The sequence below is a fragment of the Mangifera indica genome, chromosome 20 (assembly GCF_011075055.1).
Source record: "Mangifera indica cultivar Alphonso chromosome 20, CATAS_Mindica_2.1, whole genome shotgun sequence".
NCBI classification, from domain to species: domain Eukaryota; kingdom Viridiplantae; phylum Streptophyta; class Magnoliopsida; order Sapindales; family Anacardiaceae; genus Mangifera; species Mangifera indica.
In genome coordinates this window covers 1,795,432-1,810,261 of record NC_058156.1, presented here as the reverse complement: position 1 = coordinate 1,810,261, position 14,830 = coordinate 1,795,432, and the positions used below count along the sequence as shown (strand labels likewise).

The 14,830-nt window shown below is 33.7% G+C and overlaps 2 protein-coding genes across 4 annotated transcripts; one reads left to right on the top strand and one right to left on the bottom strand.

Moving 5' to 3' along the window:
* Positions 1-1,693: 1,693 nt before the first annotated feature.
* Positions 1,694-3,937, top strand: LOC123204753 (glucan endo-1,3-beta-glucosidase 11-like). The gene is made up of 4 exons (XM_044621555.1): positions 1,694-1,965; positions 2,052-3,151; positions 3,248-3,397; positions 3,719-3,937. The coding sequence occupies exons 1-3, from the start codon at positions 1,905-1,907 to the stop codon at positions 3,323-3,325; spliced, it is 1,239 nt and encodes a 412-aa protein (XP_044477490.1). The 5' UTR covers positions 1,694-1,904; the 3' UTR covers positions 3,326-3,397; positions 3,719-3,937.
* Positions 3,938-4,138: 201 nt separating this feature from the next.
* Positions 4,139-14,522, bottom strand: LOC123204752 (ubiquitin carboxyl-terminal hydrolase 9-like). Of its 3 annotated transcripts, XM_044621553.1 has the most exons (15): positions 14,302-14,461; positions 14,037-14,219; positions 13,581-13,820; positions 10,448-10,589; positions 10,229-10,288; positions 10,019-10,120; positions 8,579-8,977; positions 8,305-8,445; positions 7,387-7,557; positions 6,560-6,817; positions 6,311-6,462; positions 5,442-5,978; positions 5,067-5,337; positions 4,711-4,875; positions 4,139-4,272 (listed from the first exon to the last, which is right to left on the bottom strand). In XM_044621553.1, exons 2-14 carry the CDS (start codon positions 14,189-14,191, stop codon positions 4,714-4,716), a joined length of 2,790 nt encoding a protein of 929 aa, XP_044477488.1. In that variant the 5' UTR covers positions 14,192-14,219; positions 14,302-14,461; the 3' UTR covers positions 4,139-4,272; positions 4,711-4,713. The 3 variants fall into 3 exon arrangements, with proteins under 3 accessions (XP_044477488.1, XP_044477489.1, XP_044477487.1); XM_044621554.1 differs by lacking the exon at positions 4,139-4,272 and having other exon boundaries at positions 4,356-4,875; positions 14,383-14,522; XM_044621552.1 differs by lacking the exon at positions 4,139-4,272 and having other exon boundaries at positions 4,356-4,875.
* Between the last annotated feature and the right edge of the window lie 308 nt (positions 14,523-14,830).

Genomic DNA, 14,830 nt, shown 5'->3' with positions numbered 1-14,830 from the left:
GACCCCACCATACCATACATAATTCGAATGGCTGTCGTCAAGAGTGTTTAAAATTATCCAATAATTAAATTAAATTAGTTTTTAATTAAAATAAGTTATTTAAAAAATTAATTTAAATATAAGATTTAAATAAAGTAGATATAAAAGTTTGTATCTAAATTTGTTTAGGTAGACATTTAATAAATTTATTTTTTAAATAAATTTAATATTTATTTCATTAATACTTTATTTTGATAATTATTTTTCTTCTATTATATTTTTTCGATAACATTTTTTATCGATAGTATACTTCAATATTATCATATTTAATAATTTATGAATTAAAATATTCATAAACTTATTCAAAAATATTTTGATTTTTGGTTTTATTATTGATATTTCCAGATCAGAATAAAAAACAGAACAAATACGAGTATGAATACGAAAGTGCGAGTGCGAGATGTGCAAAAAGTCTAGATCATGAATATTTGTATACATGAGTGCGAGAAATGCAAAGAGTATTCTTACACTAATGTATGTATAAATATTTTTACTAGTTTTGTAATAAAAATATTTTTATTATATAATAAAATTATATTTATATTATAAAAATATAAATATTTATATAAATATTATATTATATAATACATGAGTGGGAGAAGTGTGAATGTACTTCTCGCACTCATGTTATAATATAAATATATAAATAAAACACTTTTCACGTTTGCATTCTTACTTTTCGTACTCGCACTAGTATATGTTTTGCTTTTTGTTTTGATTTAGATATATTAACAATCAAACCAAAAATCGACATATTTTCAAATAAGTTTATGAATATTTTGATTTATAAGTTATCAAACTTATAATTAATATAATGATGTTGGAGTATACTATCAACAAATACGTTACTAAAAAAAATACGACTGAAAAAAAGTGATTCCCAAAGAGAGATATTATTAGAATAAATATTGAATTTGCTTAAAAAAATAAATTCAATAAAAGTTTAGGCACAAAATTTTATATCTATTTTAATTAATATTCCCCTAAATATTGGTTCAAAAATATAGAAAAATTAAAATTTTAATTTAATTATCAATTATCTAATTTTCAAAATCCATTAATCAAATTCAACTTATTCTAAAAAAATTAAATAAAATATTAAATATATTTATAAAATTTTAAAAAATAACAAAATATGATAATTCATTAAAATTTGATTTAACATCAGTTAACTAAAAATTATGTTTAGTTATTTGATATTTTTAATTTAATTCGAAATCGATTAATCTTTAAATAGGTTTGGTGTTGGTTCATATTTTTTCAAATTAAAAATTTAATTCAATTTAAAAAATTTAGTAAAGAAGTTCGATAATTGATTTTGAACATTCTTACCTATCTTATCCTTGATTAAAAAAAAAACTTAATAATATATCTTTTAAAAATAAAAAAATTTAAATAATTAGTCAGAAGTTTCATAAATATGGTAAAAATTTAAATTTAAGATTTTTTTAAAAACTTTTAACACTATCAATTTTATTAATTCTTTTTTAACATAAATATTTTTAAAAATATTTTTTTAATTATATTATTATTTTTTAAAAAATATATATTTTATTTTTCATCTGTAACACCTAACAAAATAATTATGCCCACACTACTATAATATATTTAAAAAGTCTCACTTCATGCTATCGTACGCCTTGTGCTCATTTGACACGCAACTACAGAAACTGAACGGCTCCTTCTACAAATCACTAGCAGAGGGAGTACAATCCAGCCCCATCTTCGCCGACCCATTGCTTTCAGAAATTGCGTGTCCACTCTGTTAAAAAAAGCTTACTTTGAGCTGGCATTTTGGCTTTCTCACTCGCACTTCATCTCTTTTCCACCTCACAATTGCTTGCCAGGAAGATAGAGAGAGATCTATGGAGTTGGAGTTCAGTAGATTCCACTGCTTTACTTCTCTGGTTATTCTCATTATCTCAGGTATGTACGCTGTATGCACCCCCTCTGATAAATTCTGATGAATGAATGGATTGGATACTGATTTTTTTTTTTTTTTATGTGTGCAGGATTTGTGCTTCGTGTGGGTTCAGTTGGGATCAACTATGGCCAAATTGCGAACAATCTACCAACCCCAGAGCATGTAATCCCACTAGTGAAATCCGTTGGAGCTACGAAAGTGAAGCTGTACGACGCAGATCCGAAGGTTCTTAAAGCATTTGCGAACACTGGAGTGGAGTTCATTGTTGGTTTGGGCAATGAGTATTTGAGCAAAATGAAAGACCCAGATAAAGCTACAGCTTGGGTCAAGCAAAACGTACAAGCTTATTTACCAGCTACAAAAATCACCTGCATCACCATTGGCAACGAAGTTTTAACCTTCAACGATACTTCTCTCTCTGGGTGTCTTCTTCCTGCCATGGAAGGTATCCACACTGCATTGGTTAATTTAGGGTTAGATAAGCAAGTCACTGTCACTACTGCGCATTCTTTAGCTGTTCTTGAAACCTCTTACCCTCCTTCAGCCGGGAGATTTCGTAAAGATCTGGTTAATTGTATTACCCCCGTCTTGGATTTTCATTCTAAAACTGGATCTCCCTTCTTGATTAACGCTTATCCTTATTTTGCTTACAAAGCAAATCCAAAGCAAGTGCCTCTAGATTTTGTGTTGTTTCAGCCGAGTCAAGGAATAGTTGATCCTTCGTCAAATCTTCATTATGAAAACATGCTATTTGCACAAATTGATGCAGTTTATTCAGCACTTGGGTCGGTGGGTTACAAGAAACTCACGGTTCACATTTCGGAAACTGGGTGGCCATCTAAAGGAGATGAAAACGAAGCAGGAGCTACACTGGATAATGCAAAGATGTATAATGGGAATCTGATTAAGTTAGTTTCGTCTAAGAAAGGGACACCCATGAGACCCAATTGTGATTTGAATATTTACGTATTTGCTTTGTTTAATGAAAATATGAAGCCTGGACCCACTTCCGAGAGAAATTACGGTCTGTTTAAGCCTGATGGAACGCCTGTTTATGCGCTCGGGATCAATTCAAGGACCAATACTAATATTTCCTTGCCCTCTCCACCAGCCGGTCCCGCCATGCCGGACAGTTCTACTGGTTCTACCCCTTCTTCAAATGGTTATTTGTCCATTTCTTCAGCTCTGGTCAGTTTTCTCTTTTTCAGCTTTGCAACAAGTTTTCGTTTTGATTGATTCCTAGATGTTTTTCTTTTCATTGTGTTTTGGGTCACTTGATTGCAGGAGAGAAAGGTTCATTTTGGCGGTGTTGGAGCTTTTATGTTAACGTTATTGATGATGATGAATAATCTGCTACTGTAGAATTCAGAAGGGCATTCAAAAGCAGGAGAGGGGAATCAGATGCAAGTTTATTTGGAATAGGGAAAGGGAAAGGTGAAATTCTTAATTCTGTGCCTTTGCTCGGACGCAAATGAATGTTCTGGGAATTTTCTTTGTTTTTTTAAGAAAAAACCCCACCAAACTAAATCGTTTCGGATAATCAATCATACTAAATAGATAAAATCCTGAGTTTCAACTAATTCCGCAATTACTGCCCGAGTGATCTTTGGGAATCATCTTCCATACCGCATAATCCAAGCGTTTTAGTGGATCCCATGTTAAATTATCTTTCAGACTTTCGTTAGTGATGTGTTGTTTTTGTTACTTTTGCTCTTTTTAGTTGGCACCGAACCCTAACTTTTTCTTCTTTTGCAGGGATATTTCAATTATTGTGTAACGTATGAGGACCCCATTTGTTGATTTTTAATTTAGAATTAGTCATTCATCTGCTTTTCTTGTACCCACTTTTGTCATCGTTATGATGCAAATGTAGTTTTATTATGAGGAAATCTTTTATTGGTTGTGTTTTCAATTTGGAGGATATGGTATGGGAATGGCCTGCAAGTAAGGTTTTATTCGAAAACTCAAACTTCACTCAGTGCTGAGCTCAAACTTGAATTCAAATTTATCAAGCTCTTTTTATTGTTGTTCAAACTCAATTCGCATAAAAGAGTTAAACTTGAATTCAATTTAAATTTGGGTTAATCTAAGCTTTAAATTAGATTTGATATTATAATTAAATAAAAAATTAACTAAAATAATATTATTTTGATACATAATACTCAAAATAACATATTTTTAATCGATTTGTACTGAATTTTTTCAATCTTACGAGCTTGACAAACCAAACATCTCTTAAAACTTGAACTCCAGTTTGCTTGAACTAAACTCTTGTTCGAGTTTAAACAAGTTCAATCCGAATCCAGCCCCTGCAAATACATCCAGAGCACATAAAATGACAGTAACATCAACATATACACGTAAAGCACCTGAAAAGAACCCACCAAAAAGAAAAAGAAAATGTCAAAATATATGAGCTGGCGCGTTCGCTTTCGACTGTTCTCCTTTTCATCTACATATAAGGACAGTTATCTGACTCTTTAATACAATTACGCTGGCATACAGAAATGGTTGTACGCACAAAATTGGGCAACCATGGCAACCTAAGACTCTAAACAAAATTTCTCTTCCAAAAAATATTAATCAAATAAACAAACTAATTCTCCCTTCATCTTCCAGTTATACCCATGCCCATCATTATCGCTGACCTTAGCTTTTCAAGGCTTACTTCGAACCAAACCAAACTAATGTAGTTGAATGGTACTAGCCTTCAATCCACAAAACAACTAAATGCAATCAATTCTAACCTTTTACCCAGAATGAATCTGCGATGTCTCTCCCACCTCTAGCTTCGATTCTCTTTCAACTCTCTGATAGAATAACACATAAGCAGCTGAAGTCTTTATATCAGCTTCGTTAACCGGAGAAACGTGACCGTCGTCAAAATGGTACCATCTATTCTCATCAATTAACTGCACAATTGACCAAAAGTAAACATGTGTTACACTTCAAGAGAAATTATTGTTCTACAAGTAAAACAAGATGTTTTCAACCAAACTGAGAAAATGCAGGTTATTAAAACAGCAAAATGGTGTACTTCTACTAGTCTAAAATGGCCTAAAACCTAACTGAGCACAATGAAAGAGATCTTTTGAGGCTTTACCTTGGCATAAGCAGTGTAGTGCCCACCACCGAGACCACCATAATGGTTGCTGATGGCATACAGGTTGTACAAATAAGATTCACCACTCTTGCCTTTCACGTATTTACTCAAGTCAAGATTATGAATGGGAAAATTCACAAATGTGTCAAGTTTATTCTTCATGTATCTGCTGTATGAGAACCTTTTTAAGTGAAAGACAAGTACATCAGGCAATGTCCACAAATCTAGCTTCTTTGTTGCTTGTCTATGCTCCTTGCAACAGGGGCAATACCTTCAACAAAAAAAAAAAAACATTGCATAAGGCCCTTTTTTAATGAATATCATAAGAATTGGAATAAATTTTCCAAAAGTGAAAAGAAGTCATGAGCACTCTACCACATGTCATCAGGCCCCAGAGGTTCTTCAGTCAAGAATGCGTCCAGACATGAAAATAAGGAGATAGCTTCTTGCCGGGTTTTCTTCACAGTGAAGCCTGTCTTATGTACCTCAGGAAGATCCTCCAAGAAGCTGGGATCATATAATTCACGTACGTTATCTGTCCAGTCCAGCAGCACCTTTATGCACTTCCCAGGTTTTATAACAGTATCCTTCTTAATGGGCTTCCAGCTTGTAATATTATGATCAGTTTGAGAAAGCTGGAAGCGTAAATCCCTGCTGGATGAATCCTCTAGTTCTGCACTCTCCATCAACTGGTCACAGTTATTTGATGGTTTATCATCAGCTTCAGAAAGAAAGCCGTTTTCCTTGGCCTTATGAGCTTTAACTGCAGAATATGTTCTTCTCAAAGGTGACATTACTCTAGAAACAGCATTAGCAATGTCAGTTCCACTTAAATGATCTTCTTCTAAATAAGTAATTAGAGGTGCTCCAAAAAGTTTCCTCTCACCACCCTTCAGACAATTTGTTGAAGATCTGGAAGAAACAAAATAATTTCAGCTCAAAGAGAGGAAAAACAAAAGGAATAACACCCAATTTAATCAGCCCATAACTAAGTGATTATGCATTAAAAGGAGTTTTTTCCTCTCACACCTTTATTCACTACTTATTAAGACAGATGCAGGATATTATTCCTCTCTTTGTCATGCAATTCAAATTAAATGTTTTTTGTGCTCAGCTGGTGTGATTCATTTTGCTTATACAAGGTGTACAATCAGATGGCTATTGAATGTAAACCGCAAAAGTCTACGCATTTACGTTTTACCAGAAAAATCTATATTGCGAGTGCATACAGAAGGCAAGCTTACTTTTCCGGCCACCGGTTCACAATTTCTAGTTTCATTTTTCCCGTCTCTTCTTTTCTATCAAATCGATAGGCCACAATACGTTCTTCATCTTTTATTGAATTTAACGTCAATGCAGGGTTCTCGAAAAATTTAAAAATTTGATGATTATAGACCTGCGAACAGATTCATGTACTTCAGCCACTGAAACTAGAACAAACTGAAAAAGCTCAAAAAAAGAAACAAAAAAAATGAGAGAAATGGTATGCCAACCTCTGCCAGCAGAAGGCTTTCATTACTCTTCAGGCAGCATGCAGTACTCAATGCCGAAACGAGATCTTTACAGCAGCCATGCTTCATTACTGTCACAGTGAACGGCATTGGAAGACCACTTCCATCAGCATAAAACACAGTTACTGTCATTGTTCGCGTGACAGTCGAAGGTAGTGGCAATGTCAGGTACATAAATGGATCAAAAGTAATTGAAATTTTGTTGCAAAGTGGGCAAACCAGTGTTGATTTATATTGACCCTGAGTATGTCATCCACAAAACATAAATCATAAAGAAAATAAGCACAGGACAAATCTCAAGAGGTACATCTATATTCACACACAAAATAATATATAAATAAAACAATAAAACTATATGCACAAACAATGTTCACAACTTTGTGTACAAACAAATACATGTCATCATGGGATTGAGTGTTGCTTATCTCTAATTTAAAACTACTCAATCACATGGCGACATGTCATCGTTTGTTTACATAACGCTACTCAAATAAAATATGTTCTTAATTCATTTATAGGATAAAAAGTAATACAGGATATTAGTTCTTCAAAATAAACTGCAAAGGAGCCTGAATGTTTTCAAAGAAAGAATTTTCAAAAATGTTCTAAAATATGAATTCCAGATCCTAATCTGATGTCATAAATAACAAAAATGCTTAGCTGCGATCAATTATTGACCATGCAATGAGAACACAACAAATCATTCACTGTAACTTAGTTAACTATTTAGCTACGAGGAATTAGTTTTAAAAAAATTGTGTAGTAAAGAACTTTCTAAGATGCACACACATCATAAAGAGAAATCTCACTTGAAAAACATCCACAATCAAAGAATCATTGCGGGCTTTGTGATTTATCCAACACTCATTTGCCACTTCCTCGTCTGGGCGACCATCCGAGTCCTTCATTTCAATGTAAGGCTTTTGTTTGACACGATTCAAATCTTCATGCAGCCCATCCAATAAGAAGGCAAGAAGTTCCTACATAACAGATTTCATCATCCAAAAGAAAACAAAATCTTTTAACTTTACAGTGTTAAAAAAGTTGCAGTAATTCGAAATGGCTTCCAACATTCCATGCGAGGATAAACTAATAATGATCATGGGCCATTGGCGTGTTTTAGTCAAGTTTGAAATAGACACGCTGCTTAGCGCTCTATATATACAAAATTTAACAAAATGACAAAATAAAACTATCCTGTCCAGTTAAAAGATGTTATTACTGATCTCTAGGTCATTCAAAACTTTTCAGAAATATCAAAACCTAGGCATATATACATATTTAAATTATACACAAGAATCAAGTAATATCAAAGTAGCTACCACATATCACTTATTTCTTCTCAGTTCAACTGACAACTCATATAAATGTATTAGGGTGTAATAGCTACAAAGTGAACCATCTTTTCAAATAAGCAGATGCAATTCTTAAGCATATATTTCTTAACAAGATATATTGTACGCACATAGCAGCAACCTGAAACATTGTCTGACTTAATCACTAGTCCAGACATGCGAACTGCAACTCATACAGTTTAGTAGACCACAAAGAGCCCCCAAAAAAACCTCACAACTGCCTATTAAACCAGGGGATATAAGGCATCTACTCCTAATTTCCCATACATGAAAGATAAAAAGATCTCCTTAACAAAGATGCATTCAACAATGGAATAAATTTAAAAGAGATAAGAAAAAAGTAATAGAATATATCTAGGTTGTGATAAGCACCTGAGAATCATGCTGGTTGTAACCACTGAATTGGGGAGCAAATCGAGCAAGCTTTCCCTTGAAAGCACGTGGTGCAATTGTAATTCGCCCAGAAGACCATAATTTCCTCAACAATTCACCAAATTCAAGTGCAAGCTCACCCTTTACAGTCAAAACATATCTCAGAAAGTTATATAAACTGATCAAGAAGTTAAGCTTAATACAGCATTCAACCAACACAATATAAATTCAAATGAATATAAGAAGAGACTGATAAACAAAAAGAGCCACATACATGCATTCCTAAAGGATTTTTAGTGTTAATGTCATCACTGTAATCTTGTAAAAAGTACTCAACAAGATGGGGCGTGTGGACTAAACATTGAATGGCACTATTCATAAAGCAAGTATTTCCCAGATTCTGTAATCCAGCCAAGCCCCCCCTCTCTGCTTTTTTAACACTGTTATAAGAGTTGTATCCTTCATCCATATCTGTTAATGCTGAGCCCAAAGAAGTACCCTGATACTGATTAAATCTATAACCTGTTGAGTGACCATTTGATATAGTAGGCCCCCCGGCAATTGTTAGGGATGACCGTGACGGTTCTAGAGGTACCAAAGCAAGTTCATTTCCCGTTGAATCCATGCCAAAGCGAGAAGAATAACCTTCATCAACTTGAACCTCCAGAAGAATCTGCAAAGAAAAGGACATATCAACCATAAATGTACCAATATTCAGAAAAGTTTAACAGCAAAGACCCTGAGGAAAAAGTTGCTACAAGAATAATTTCTTAGTGAATCCTAAAAATTTCAAGTAAAATCCAAAATCTTAAGAAAAGTGCAATAAATTTTTTATTTTAAAAGAACAATCAAGAGATTTTATACTTAATTGTATGAACACAAGGAGAGAACTCTTTAAGAATAATGTTACTAAAAGCTAATTTCCATATACCATTCAATTACCATTACAAATATCCAAAGAAAGAAACTACTATAACAAAGTTTTATCCAAAATGTTCACTTGTGTTCTGATAATTTTTTCTTCTGATGGAAAACTGGGTGTACAAATCTGGGATGGATGCGGTGGAAACTTGTCTTAAATAAGTATTATTCAAATGACTATAAAATTTATATCCCTCAATACTTCTAACATTCTACATCCAAAATTTCTTTTTTTGATTCAAGCATGAGACTAAAGTTCTACATTTGCAGATCCACACATTCTATCCACATGTCAAGGGACTTGCATTTCCAAACAAAAATATAGGAGAGCGATACCCCGAATGAACCAGGTACTACAAAAATTCTGATAGGGTTCAGAGGATGCCACACCTGAGGGTGACAGCGTTCTAACAAATTCTCTCAGCAAATACCTCTTATTAATTTAATATCATCGTTCAAAATGACAACTTGATGACAGAGATAAATAGATTGAAACATTACGCCACAAGACCACATCTATGTATGTTCTACTTATCCATTATTACCCACAAGAAATCAATAAACAAAAAATGAAAATCTTGACAGTCACCCCAATCATAAAGAAAAAGCAAATTTATTAAATTACAAATAATTCACATTTAAAATGGAAAACACAACCAAACATACATGGCCGCAGATTCACAAAAAGAAAAAGGTAAAAAAATGAAATTTTTTATGCAACCCCTATTATATTTTATAGATAATTTTCCACCCAAATAACAGTTCAAATAATGAACATAAGCAGGACACTCACATGTTGGTCCATTTGCAACACTGTATTATCCAGGGTTTGATCCATAGCATCCAATGGTGATTGTGAATGTTTTTTCTTATCGAAGTAATCCCAAATACGAGCCTATTGATATATATAAAAACCAAGAACAAATGATTAAATTTTATTGTACCTGAAAAAAACCATAGATATAAGAAACAAAAAATACCAAAAAGATAAGAGAAAACACACCTTTTCTTTCTGTATTCCTTTAAATTTACAGACACTTTCATAAAGTTCACAAATAGTAGCCTGGACAGAAGGAAGACAAAAAGAACCAAAATGGTCTAAAATAGGTCAATAAAGTCTTTGGAAGGCTTCCAGAAACCAAGCAGCAGAAAACAAAGCCTTAAAAATATGACTCATTAACCAAAGTATTCATTTCACCATATGTTTTGGTCATGGCATTACCTTTTTGCTTAATTTTATGATTGATTGACTCTTGTCCCTAGAATCAATCAAATTGAAAGAAAGTGGATACACCTCTACTCTCTTCTCACGGGTATTGCCCTCACAGATCATTTTTCTTGGTAATGCTGGGCCCCCTTTGTACCTAAAATTTAGAGAATAATTTGATAAGCAACATGAGCTTTACACATGAAGGAGAATTCATACAAATGCTACAATATGACAGAAAAAGACATTTACTTGATAAAATTTGTACAAGCTATTCATTCCAAAAACTAATTAAACAGCTTTACACATATATCAGCATAAATTTTGAATTTATAGCATATTCATAAGATGAATTAAACAACCATATTAAATTTTCCAATGAAAACAAGTCAAACTGGCCGTACTCCATATATATTTTACAATGAAACATTGATGCACTCACTGAAAAGTTCTCCAACATCTTCCAAGTTGACTTAGCTAACAAAAGTGAAAAAAGTCCATGACACTAGGTAAACAGATTAGGTACAAGCTTCACTTCATAAATATCCTAAAAGCAACAGAAGGCTGTGTAATGAAAACAAAGGGAAACAACATGAAACAATATCAAAAGGTTCCTTGTGGGCCATATATATGCAAAACTAACAAGAGGTTTACCTCTAACCTATAATTCTTAACATGCAACCATCCGAAAATTCAATTACAAATAATTACACTTCAACTTTCACCAATCTACAACAAGAAGCAGCAACAATATGATGCACAAATGGGCATTCCCATTAATGGAATGGTCACATTCCTCTAAGAATGGCCATGATGCAAATTCCAAAAATTTTGGTAGAAAGTTGAACGACCTGAGGAACAACCATGTGCTCACCTGGAATGGCCACAACTGAAGCCAAAATGGGTGTTTCTTTGATGGAACAGCCATTCTGTCACGTCTATAGAATCTTAGAAAAGGCAGACATTAAAAACATAGTGGTTGAAGATGACATGAAGAAGGAAGAATCAAAAGAGATATGTGAAGACTTCAAGGATGCATGAAAGGACAATCAGATTCTGAAGAGAGCAATATAAGAGACTGCATTCTAGAATCAATTTAACAATTTTTTGTCAAGGACTTAGAAGATGAGGAAAAGAAAGCAGAATAGCCTACAAGAGAGGTTTTTTGGGAAGTCCAAAACAGAAGAAACAAGTGAGAGCATTACAAAGGAGACCCCAGAGAATTTGTTAAGCATGAGGTCATCAGATTTGTTGAGCCCTGTAGGATTTGTCGTTTAGTGAAAACCCAATGCACCAAAGAGGGTTTATAAACGACTATACCAGTTCTTGTAGCACCTTGGGAGGATGTGAGTTTGGACTTATGATGGGGTTGACAAGAACACAACGAAATAAGGATTCTATAATGGTAGTCATCAACCAGTTTTTGAAAATGGCTTATTTTTTTTCTTGTAATAAGACCTTTGATGCTTCACAGGTTGCAAGGTTGTTTTTGCAAGAAATTGTTAGGTTCCACAAAGTTCCTTAGTCACTAATGTTAGATCAAGATGTCAAGTTGTGAGTCACTTCTAGCATATTCTATGGCGGAAGTAGAGCTAAACTTGAGTTGAGCCAAGTCGAGCCACAGAAGTAAGCTTGGGCTTATCGAGCTCGCTTCAAAGGAGCTCAAGCTCGGCTCGTTTCTCCAGCTCGAATCAAGCTTTTAGCTTAGCTCATTATTAAAACAACATCATTTTAATGTATATTAGTCAACGACGTCGTTTTGTATCAAAATTTTTAAACTCGCGAGTTTGACGAGCTGAACACCCTAAAGCTCGAACTCCAAAGTATTGAACTTTTAGGCTCAAGCTCAACTCATTTTGGGCTCATTCAAGCTCAAACTCAAATAAGCTCAATTCGAATCCAGCCCTAGGCGAAAGATAAGTACCAAGTTGTAGTTTAGTTCATCTCAACACCCTCTAATTGATTAACAAACCAAGATGGTGAACCGAAGCTTAGGAAACCTATTACAAAGTTTAGTTAGAGACAATCCAAGGCATTAGGACCTTGCGTTAGCATAAGCAAAGTTCGCATACAATCAGTTGCATAATGGCACCACATGGGAAAGATCATTTGAAATTGTTTATGGCTGTAATCCAATCACTCCTTTGAACCTAGCGCCATTGTCAATTATCAACCAGTTTAGTTTTGTTGTCGATGAATAAGCTAAGATGACTAAGTAGCAACATACTCAGGTCCACAAACGCATCAACTAGCAAAATGAGAGCTACAACAAGAGATTAGCAAGCATCACACAAGGGTCATTTTCAAGCCAAGGGACTTGGTGTTGATTCACCTTCGGAAAGAACATTTCATAGCAGGCAGATTTGAGAGCTGACCAACCATTCAAAGCGCTAAAGGATACAACATGTCTAGCGACTTCAATGTTGAAGATTTGCCACTATTTATACTAATGAGTTGCATGATAACAAGTCTAAAGAACAGGTAGCAGATGCCAAATTGAGGTAAAATATTTTTCAAGCGGAGGAGGATGATGCAAGAATTGACACTCCCGTTAATGGAACGACTGTTCCTTCAAATTGCAAAATCGAGGCGCAACCATGAACAGACAATATAATAATCTTGTTCCACTATGAACAACCATGACACACCTAGAACAACTACAACCACATCCCCACCTGGAACAACCACAACTTAATCCAGAATAGGTGTTCCTTTAATGGACACTCGTTCCATCATGTCAAAAGAATTTAAAATGTTTTAGGAAACTTTACAATTTATTAGTTTTGTTTTAATTGGTTTTCTTTTCCTTTATTATTTGGGACTAAGGTTTTAGTTCAAGGTTGTTTAGCCCTAAAAATATTATACTATTATTATTGATTGAGTGAATTAGCAAATATACCTAAGGTTGTTTATCTTATCCATATTCAAATCTTGATACAATTCGGTGGTGGTTTGTTGTATCACTTGTTCTTTTGTGAATGTTCAGTCATCACTTAATTGTTTAGGCATCACAATAATTACCAAAGAAATCATCCTTCACGGAAGTCATGAAATAATTCATTCACCATGAGCACACACAACCTCAAACTCAAGTTACTAGATATGAAAAGAATCAAACCACAAAGGTTGCTGGAAGAAAATCAAATACCAATGAAAAAGCTTTTCCCAAACTTGTTGAGGAACTAAAACATAGTCCTGTCCTTCAACCAAATTTCTTCGAAGCTCTAGAGCATCACCTTCACCATCATTACTGTTTTCTGTTAAATCAGAATTATCAATGGGTCCAGGCCTCCCTGATGAAACCCCATCCAAACGTTGAGAATTAAACGATAGCTTGTCTATCGACGGTTCATCACTCTCAACATACCTCTCCCAAATTTTATACCACCTGCACAAACACCACAGAAACTTAGTTTTCAAAATTATTAATAATAATAAAGAAAAAAAATACAAAAAATTTACAAAAAGAAAAGTTAAATTTCAACAATTATATTCATATAGATGCAGGAATTGAGTAATAGCAGAACAATAATTTTTCATCTAAGCAATATAATAAAAGAAATGATAATAACAACTTTCTCTAAGGAGTAAAACCGAAGAATACCTCGTTGAAATCAGGTAGTAGAGGTTCCCTTCTTTCAAATCAATCTCAGATTGTCTACTCAAGTCTTGCACGATCTGTCTCTCTTCGTCAGGCGTGCACGGCAAGCAACTCCCTCCGTTCTCCATCATCAAAATCGAAGAATCTCGAATCGTCATTCTTGAATTCCTTTCTTTAATTTGCTTCCTAAATACACACATTCAATCAAATCAACACAACGATACCAGTCGGATTTAAATCAATATCAAATCTATTTTAAATTTTGGACCTAGATTGAAGGACGGAAGAGAGGGAAGCAGATTTGATCTGAGAAGACGAGGGTAGAGGGAGAAGATTTTGATCTAATTACCGTCGTAGTTTCAGCGATTTTGTCCTTCTCCCTTTTTTGGTGTGAACACTGAGTTCCGCACCCCTTTATATCCTCCAACTACAAAAACCCACGCCATAAATAAATAAATGGTGAATAACATAGGCCCCCTCAAGGTTCAGGGTTAAACTCTTTTTCACTTCGAATTGACATATATAACATTTTCCCACCTAAATTCAAACATAAATAACAATTTCTCAGTCAACATTAAATTCAGCAAAGGAAACAACATTATTAGACAGTAGAATTACTATTTTATTTTTAAAAATTATAATATAATCTTAAATTAACTAAAATTAAAAATATTGTTTTAAATATATAAGTCATATTACAAGTCCCTTGTTTTTATTTCCTTTTATTTTCATTCTTTTTTTCTTCTTTTCATATAAATAGGAGTATCATTGTCGTATAATTATATATTAAAAAATAT

Excerpts from the sequence above, each read along its gene's own strand:
- LOC123204753 (XM_044621555.1), top strand. The coding sequence starts at position 1,905 with ATGGAGTTGGAGTTCAGTAGATTCCACTGCTTTACTTCTCTGGTTATT. Across the intron at positions 1,966-2,051 it reads GGTTATTCTCATTATCTCAG|GATTTGTGCTTCGTGTGGGT; the intron begins GTATGTACGCTG and ends TTATGTGTGCAG. Across the intron at positions 3,152-3,247 it reads TGTCCATTTCTTCAGCTCTG|GAGAGAAAGGTTCATTTTGG; the intron begins GTCAGTTTTCTC and ends ACTTGATTGCAG.
- LOC123204752 (XM_044621554.1), bottom strand. The coding sequence starts at position 14,191 with ATGACGATTCGAGATTCTTCGATTTTGATGATGGAGAACGGAGGGAGT. Across the intron at positions 8,446-8,578 it reads AAAATCCTTTAGGAATGCAT|GGTGAGCTTGCACTTGAATT; the intron begins GTATGTGGCTCT and ends TTGACTGTAAAG. Across the intron at positions 4,876-5,066 it reads ACTACACTGCTTATGCCAAG|TTAATTGATGAGAATAGATG; the intron begins GTAAAGCCTCAA and ends TCAATTGTGCAG.